This window comes from Nicotiana attenuata, unplaced genomic scaffold, assembly GCF_001879085.1.
Source record: "Nicotiana attenuata strain UT unplaced genomic scaffold, NIATTr2, whole genome shotgun sequence".
Lineage (NCBI taxonomy): Eukaryota > Viridiplantae > Streptophyta > Magnoliopsida > Solanales > Solanaceae > Nicotiana > Nicotiana attenuata.
The window spans coordinates 529,548-538,370 of NW_017670481.1; the positions used below are offsets into that span (position 1 = coordinate 529,548).

Genomic DNA, 8,823 nt, shown 5'->3' on the forward strand with positions numbered 1-8,823 from the left:
TTACACATAAATTTTTACCCCGCACCGAAAGATATGGGTCCAATTGAACCCATAATTACCACAGTGCATCTGCCCCTGCCTACAGATGGAAAATTTTATTTTGTGTCATCTTTTTTGTCTCACGGTTTTGTGGACCCAAAAGTGTAAGATTTGGGGTCCACAAATTTGTGAGAGAAAAAGGAGCACCACACAACTAATGTAAATTGTGTGAGACACACAATAAAACTTCTCCCTATAGATAGAGCTAACAGAACCCAAGCAAACGATAGCTAGCAAACAAAAACTAAAGTCACAGAAGAGAAAAAAGGATAGATTAATTGTATGATAAACGTACCAAACTTTGTAACTCATTCCTTGAAATTATTTCTGTGCTATAAAGATGGAGACATTTTAAGAATGCCTGATAATCAGCTGGACTTTGTAGTCTTTCCTTTACCTTTTCACAGAAAGAGAACTCTTGGCAATACATATCTGGCAAAATCAAGCAAATTATATAAAAAGGTTAATAACAAACTTAGAAACACTATGCCAGAAACAAATGCATAAATCAAGAAAACCAAAAATATACACGACGAATTGAAATTACCTGGAATGAAACTGCGAAAGTTAGTACTAAATACTCATCCTTTATAAAAGAGCGCGTCTAATACACCATGAATTAGCACATAACTAAAAGACGGCCCTCAAATAAGTTTCACCACTAACCATAGAGCTAATGAATACATATATTCATACAATCAGGACATCTTTATCTTCATGTGGTCCTCCAAATTCTTCAACCTTCACATAAGATTTCTTTTTATCAGTTTGCGTTGCTGTTGCAGTAGCTGAAGTATCTGGCAAAAATTTAGTAAACTCATCTAGCAAATCTGGATGGTCCACAAAAAGTACGGCAACCTACACATTAAAAAAATATAACAAACTAAAACATGAAGTTCGTTTACAATATCTATGTAGACAAATTAAAAATGTTTTATCACCTCAAGGTACACCTCGCTGATGCCCTTGTGCTCCTTCCTATACATGTTCAAAATGTCTAGGAAGGACTTGTACACATGATCATCATTTTGGAAACGTTTCTGCGGGAAATGATAACCCAAAAAGTTAGGACTAAAGTTTTATAAAGAAGAAAAAGGCCAGACCATTATCGTTAAAATCAGAAGGTAACTGAATGTTACCCTTGTTTTGTTCACAAAGCTGATTGCTTCTTCAAACTCAACAGTTCTCTTTGGAGGAGGCTCGTCTTTTTCATTGAGGGTTATTTCATAGCCCTTGGGCAAGAAAGTGTTGAATCCAAGGATCAATTTAGGATGCTCTTTAAACAAGTCTTTCACTCTTGCTATCACACCCGCAGTATCAATTCTGTGAGGAATATCACAGACTTATGCAATAAATCCCACATAAATAACCAAATCATAAAAACAAGGCGTAATGGCTTCTGGGTCACTTGAACTTGCATCGGATTTTAAAGCCGATACATGAGCTTTTGATTTTCCCTTTTTAATACCTCAACTCAACCGATTACTTATAAGTGAACACCTCTAACCGTTGACTATACTTATGTGGCAGTAGCGCAACTGACGTGGTCAAAGTGTGTGCTAATCACACATATTAAATCTGAATAAGAAAAAGGAAAAGTAAATAAAAGACAAAAAAATAAAAAATAAAAACATACTAAATCCTAAATCATCCCCCCCCCCCCTCTTCATTGCAACTTTGAACAATCCTTTGGCCGGCCACAGACGAATCATTTTGGTTGGTCTCCACAAACGAATCATCAGTTGACGATAAAAGTATGCCGGTGACAATGTTCCGACGATCTTCTTTGGCCGGTTGAGACTACGTGGTTGGTCTCCACAGACGAATCAGCAGTTGACGATAAAAGTATGGTGGTAACAGTGTTCCGACGATCTTCTTTGGCCGGTTGAGACTACGAAATTAATGAAAACTTTCAGGTGTGGGAAGTAATAGGTTCTCAAGGAGGTCTGTTAGTTTTGATTTTGACAAGTGTCGCCGAGATGCCATTTTTTAGATGAAAATCTTGTCGGAATGGTTTTGATTTTTTTTTGAGAAGATCTGATGGCTTATTTGGACTAATTTCTAGACTGAGGTTTGTTAAGGTATGTATTAGGATATGAATGGATCATATTTGAATTTTACTATTGGAAATAGTGGTTGGGCCAGGGAAGGTTTTGGTGGAGCTATGGTGGAGAAGAAATGAAAGAGAACAAAAATTAAAAATTCGGTAAATTGGTTTTAAAAAGGACGGGAACCAGATATTACAAATGTCAAAAAATAAATGGTCTTAGTATCTGACGTGGTATTTATGTCAGGCAATTGAAATAATGCTCCGAGGGAGGGATTTATTATAAGTATTTTTATCGAGTTAGGGTATGCTAAAATGGAAAAATCAAAAATTTATTTATCGGCTTTAAATTCGATTCAAGTTTAAGTAGCCCAAAAATATTGCGCCATAAAAACAAGGATGAGACTTGGTAAAGTAGCAAACCTTCGAGCCTTAAAGTCTTTTATAACATCAAGGAACAAGTCGTACTTATCCCTTTGGTCTTGAAACATCTCCTCCTTGACCTCCTTCAAATAAGACCACGCATCTTTAGCTGTCAACTTTTGGGTACTAGCACTAGCACCTGCTCCACCTCCACCTGCGCTGTTGCCACCTTCTCCTCCGCCCAAACCACTTCCAAGAACTTGGGATTGATCAAAGCTAATTCATCGGAGAGAGTAATAAACAAACATTATACATCCAAACCACAATCATAAATAGCCACTCAGAAACATAAGGTATGGTCTAACAGTCCATGAAGTGGATTAAATTGGGAGATTAGGGCTCAAACTCTCGTAAGACCAAAAAAAAAAAAAAAAAAAAAAAAAAAAAAAAAAAAAAAGTGGGCTTATTTCTTCTTATGCGGCTAAAGTCGAATAATTGACCATATTATTGGCGTTGACTTCCCCAACCATATACTCCTTGATAGGGTTAAGTTACATTCTCATCCATTTTGCTTAGTTTGGGCTAAGCATAACAGCTTTGAATAGTTTATTGAGAATTGGTAAAACCCTTCATTAAATGGAAGCAAGTGAGTTAGCATGAAAACAAAAATACAAACTAGACTATACCCAAACAAACGCAGCATGGGTACAAATAACATTTTCTATTTATGATGTTAAATATGGCATAAAATGGCATCTAGCAATTTGTGATCACAAAATTGAAACTCTCTATATAGTAGTTAAAATTACAAATAATTTACCAAATCAAAAAAGGAGACAGAGAAAGTGAAAAGGAAAAGAGGTTACGATTCTCCATGGGAAGAATAAAAAAATGGGCTTATTTCTTCTCATGCGACTAAAACTTGGTGGAGAGAGTTACACGATATCTATGCTGATAGAAGATAACAAGTCGAATAATTGACCATATTATTGGCTAAATATGCTAAGTTTTTTAGCTGTACCCTAAAAATGAGTTAACACGAAAACAAAAAAACAAACTAGACTATACCCAAACAAATGCAGCATGGGTTCTATAATATGATGCTAAATATGGCATAAAATGGCATCTAGCAATTTGTGATCACAAAATACACACCATATAGCAACTAAAAACTTATATAGTAGTTAAAAGTACAAGGAATTCACCAAATCAAAAAACTTGGGTACATAAATATCACTGGAGACAGAGAAAGTGAAAAGGAAAAGAGCTTACGATTGTTCGTGGGAAGAATCAAATGGCCGCTTCAATTGAGTCATGCTGCAAAATTAAGACAGCAAAAACAAGTTTTACAAATATATAAGAATTTTATTCTCTAATAACGATCTAAATTTATATTGAGGAAGTATCATTGTTCTCTATGGTTTTCTATACCTTTTGTTTTCTAACCCTCCATAACGTTGGAGAACTACGAAGAAAATGATGTGTAACGTGACCATATATTGTTGGAGATTCGTAAGATTCTTTCCTTCTATATGTATATCTTTTGTAACGTGTATTATTTAACTTTTTACTTTTTACTACGAGGATAAGGCCCTCTTACCCGCCTAAATTTTGGGGCCCCAAAAATATTTTTAGTTGTGAATTTACTATCTTATTTTCGCTTAGACAATATTAAAATTTATAGAAAAAGGGGGAAAAAGGTACAAAATCCTTATAAAAATGGAAAGAAAGACTGTCTATTTTTAACAAATCTTTAAGAAATATTTTAGAGCTTTGAATTAAGATACTCAAATTTTCATATTGATAAATAACGTTTTTACAATAAGATCAAAGGTAACGAATTGTAAATACGTGGCTAACATCTTATTAACTTGAATTTTCTTACCAATGTGAATACTAATATTATATTTTGTAAGATAAAGAAAGAAAAAAAGAAATCAGTGTAATATTAATACTATATTTTGCAAGATAACTATACCATAGACAAAAAAAATAAAAATTAAGGCATCTTATTAAAATTTGGTTTAGGCCACGAGTTTTAGTAAGACGTCTTTGCTAAGGGAGTCAGTCAATATCGCTTAATTTAGGCTCTATTACTGGCGTTCATGTGCCAAGGTGAGCACGTCACAACATGTTACATATGGTGAGGATTGATCATAAATTTGTTTAACTTTAAAATTGTTGCCAACCTACTAAGACGCTCGTTGTATATTTAAGCTTGAGATCAATAGTGATATCTTATTTTATTATGCTCTTTAAAAATGATTTTGTCATTGTTGTTGTGAAATAAATTTGACGCATCTGCATTTGGTTTTTCAACACTATGTTCTTTGTTCGTCATACACTGGAAGGCGAGAGTAACTTGGCCGGTACACAAGTTCTAAAGTATATATTTTCACCAAATACCAATGATTTTTAAGTTACAACCCGCTATATTTCAACTTTATTTTTATTACGTATAATTATTTAACTTTTTATTTAATAGTATACCAGTTTCTTAAAATCCTAAACTTACTTCCTTTAAAAGTGGGATCGTGTTTTGAAATCAAAATCCCACTAAAATAGGTAAAATGCATATATTAGTTTTAACTTGGTAAAAAAGTGTTTTGAATTACAAAGAATTCTCATCCATTTTGCTTAGTTTGGCTAAACGTAAAACCAAATAAGTGTGCTCATGTTGCTAAGTTTTTGCCTTTACACTAAAAACGAATTAACACGAAAACAAACAAGCAAACTAAATTATATCCAAACATATGCAGCATGGGTAAAAATCAACATTTTCTATATATGTTGCTAATTATAGCGGGAAAATGGCATCTAACAATTTGTGATCTCAAAATCACACACCATATAGCAGCTAAGGTCACTGATATAGTACTTAGAATTATAAAGAATTCAACAAATCAAAATAACTGATCATGTATATAAATATCACTGGAGACAAAGAAAGTAAACAAAAGGAAAAGAGCCTACGATTCTCCACGGGAAGAACCAAATGGCCGCTTAAATTGAGTGTTACCATGTAAATCGACTCTTAATCGTGCTTCAAAAAATAGGATAGCAAAAACAAGTTTTACAAATAAATAAGAATCTTATTCTCTAATAACGGGAAGAGGAATTAATCTATATTTATATTGGATCAATAGAAAGTATCATTGTTCTTTATCGTTTTCTATACCTTTTTAGATCTTGTTACTTTACTAAGATGATAAGGCCCTTTTCCTCGGCCTACATGGTTGTTGTCTATTAGGTCAAACTTGGGGGGTAATATAGTTGTATGGGCCAAATCTGATCAAAGGAATCATGTCTAAGAGAGGATAACTAAGAGCTGATTAGGCCAAGGTCATGCTTAAGAAGTAAAATATTGGCGAAGTGAGCAGTTATGGTCGAGGTCGAGCACTCAAATCGGCCCAAGCGGCTAGTTTAGTAATAAGATATTTTAAAGGAATATTCTACAAAGTATTCTCTGCACTTGTACTTTCAGTTAGATAAGGGATATGACCCATATAAGTAGGAAGAGAAAGAATAAAGGAGCATGTAATATTCCATACAATAAGCTCTCTCTTGAAAAGTTATCTCTCAAGAAAACTACAAACATTGTCTTTACAAAAGATTCGATTTGTTGTTGGTCCCAAGCTTTCTCACATCAGATCCGAGAAAGCTTTCTATATTCCCACGTTTGATTGCCTTACATCATTGTCAGAGAGAGAATCATCCACCTCTTGAATATTTGGGTGAATCATTCTCTCTATTTACACTTACTGCCATTTATCATATTTATTGCTTGTCATTATTCCCTCATACATTCATAACAATACCACTGATCACCACTTGGTATTAAATAGCCTTGAAAGCAATTTTACGCTATCGATGTCTATTAATATCATATCTAAGATTTATTATATTTAACTAGGATTAACCTATTATCATCTTATGTAATTAGTTTAACAAAAAGGCTTAACACTTTTTTATCAAACAATTTGTCGCCGTCTGTGGAGAATTTCTAGTTAAAATTTTAGTTTCTTCTAGATTTAACAAAAAAACACGCACAAAACTTTGCAAAATCCCGTATTTCTTTGTTTGCACAAATCTGACATGGCAGGCAACGGAGAGGAAAAGAGGAAGGCGATAGCCGACCTCACCACCAGTCTCCTCTACACCATTAATGAAATGGACAAAACGGAGGACGAAGACATAACACCAAACACCTCTCCCAGACGAAACAACTTGCCTCCATCTCTCGGAAGCGTCACGACCTCGCACGGTAAGGGTGCCTCTACATCCACGACAGAAGAGGCACCACCAGCAGTGAAAAAGTTACTTGAGGCATGGTTGATAAACACGCTAACTGGTTTCTCGACAAGCCCGCTCGGAGGTCGAGTAGGGAAGAGACAAGGGCTGATGTCACATCACTAGCTGAGGAACCGCACGACCCCCCCCCCCCCCTCCCCTGCATCAAGTATTACTCACTATGTTAGATGCAGCTAATGACACCCTCACAGCCATTTTGAGGAAAATGGAGGAGATGGAGAACGAGAACAAAATGCTCCGTAGCTAGATGAAAGAGCACCAAAAAAGGGTAGAAAAAATGCCAGCGCCCCAAAACTTCTGCCAAAAAGAGACGTCGGTCGCTTCGTTGAGCAACCATATAGCGACGAGGCTGCACCGCACGCCATACCAAAGACCTTCAAAATGCCGCCGTACTTAAAGATATACGATGGAACGTCGGACCCGGTGGATCATATGACCCACTATGTCACTGCAGTAAAAGGCAATGACCTCGAAAAAGAACAAGTGTCATCCATATTGCTGAAGAAGTTTGGAGAAACCCTAACCGGGGGAGCACTAACTTGGTACTCGCAGTTACTTGCACGCTCCATAGGAACGTTCGAGGAATGGCAAACAAGTTCGTCACCGCCCATGCCAGGGCCAAGAAAAAAAAGGCAAGGGTGAATGACATATTCGCCATTAACCTATCGCCTGTCAAAGGACTCAGGGACTTCCTCGCCCGGTTCAACCGTGTAAGAATGACCCTTCCAAATATATCTGAGGGGATGGCGGTAGCCCCTTTCCAGAATGGTCTAAGCAGAAGTGGGTCGAGAGCGACCAAAAAGTTGCTAAGCCAACTCATGAAATATCCTACAACCACTTGGAACGAGATACAAAACGCCTACTGTGCCGTGGTAAGAGCCGATGCGGACGATCTCAACGGACCTACCCAACGTTGACCTTGGTCCAAATGGAGTCAAGGAAAGACCGGAGAAACGACAATAGGAGATATCTAGCGGGAACCCGACCTAATCGAGAGAGACATCAGCCTTACGTCAGAGGCACCCTCATGCAACCTCCACGCCACGATGAAGGTCCATCCAAGCCGCGAACGTGAATCCGCCGAAATGAGAGAGGTATGCCCCCTTTATTATCTGCTCACAATTTCTATGTTTCCCCCTTATAAATAGTCTACGCATTGGAGAAGCTCGGCCCAAAAGTGAAATGGCCACAGAAGATGAGATCTGACCCGAGCACCAGAAAGTCAAATGCCCTCTACGAATTCCACCAGGAGAGGGGTCATAAAACAGAAGATTGTATTGCCCTAAGACAGGAGGTCGTGAACATGCTTCACCAAGGGAACTTAAAAGAGTTGATGAGTGATCGTGGGAGGGCCAACTTTGCCCGAGGGAGGGAACAACACTAGGGACCGCCCAAACCACCTTCCCTAGTTCGGACCACTCAAATGATCATCGGAGGAGGCGACGACGCATCTTTCAACAGCATAAAGTTCACTACAACCCACAAACTCAAACGGTCCATCACCCACGAACGGTATGACGAACTCGAAGAAAGTATCATCTTTGATAAGTCAGATACCCACGGTTTGGTCCTTCCTCACTATGACGCTCTTGTCATTACTTTACGTTTCTTTGATACTGATGCAAAATGTATTGTGGTCGATGATGGAAGCGGCGCGTGCATCATCTATCCTCGAGTTCTCACCCAAATAAAGCTCGAGGACAAGATACTGCCACGTTGCATCATGCTAATAGGATTTAACAATGTAGTTGAACGGACATCTGGAGAAATCACGCTGCCCGTTTTGGCCGGAGGCATCACTTTGGAGACCACGTTGCACATCATGGACCAGGATACGACGTACAATGCCATCATAGGCCGACCGTGGATACACGCCATGAAAGTCGTCCCCTCCAGCTTATACCAAGTCAATAAATTTCCCACCCCATGGGAGTATTCTGCATCTGAAGAGAGCAACGCACGGCCCGAGAATTCTGCCGCATCGCTCAAGACTGCACATACACCCGACAATTAATAGGAAAGGCCGAGGAGGCATAGAAATTAACGAAGTCGGGGTCAGATGG

At 37.8% G+C, this 8,823-nt stretch overlaps 1 protein-coding gene across 1 annotated transcript; it reads right to left on the reverse strand.

Annotated features, from left to right (window-relative positions):
* Nucleotides 1-729: 729 nt before the first annotated feature.
* LOC109240043 (paired amphipathic helix protein Sin3-like 2) lies at nucleotides 730-7,125 on the reverse strand. Its single transcript, XM_019406662.1, has 6 exons — nucleotides 6,950-7,125; nucleotides 3,722-3,766; nucleotides 2,510-2,725; nucleotides 1,179-1,362; nucleotides 981-1,079; nucleotides 730-897 (listed from the first exon to the last, which is right to left on the reverse strand). Exons 1-6 carry the CDS (start codon nucleotides 7,123-7,125, stop codon nucleotides 730-732), a joined length of 888 nt encoding a protein of 295 aa, XP_019262207.1.
* Between the last annotated feature and the right edge of the window lie 1,698 nt (nucleotides 7,126-8,823).

Bases quoted from the DNA above. Each gene is read 5' to 3' on its own strand.
- LOC109240043 (XM_019406662.1), bottom strand. From the start codon at position 7,125: ATGGCGTGCGGTGCAGCCTCGTCGCTATATGGTTGCTCAACGAAGCGA. The intron at 3,767-6,949 runs GTGAGGGTGTCA...TTAATTTTGCAG, and splicing joins CCATTTTCCTCAAAATGGCT to CATGACTCAATTGAAGCGGC. The intron at 2,726-3,721 runs GTAAGCTCTTTT...CCGATGAATTAG, and splicing joins GATTCTTCCCACGAACAATC to CTTTGATCAATCCCAAGTTC.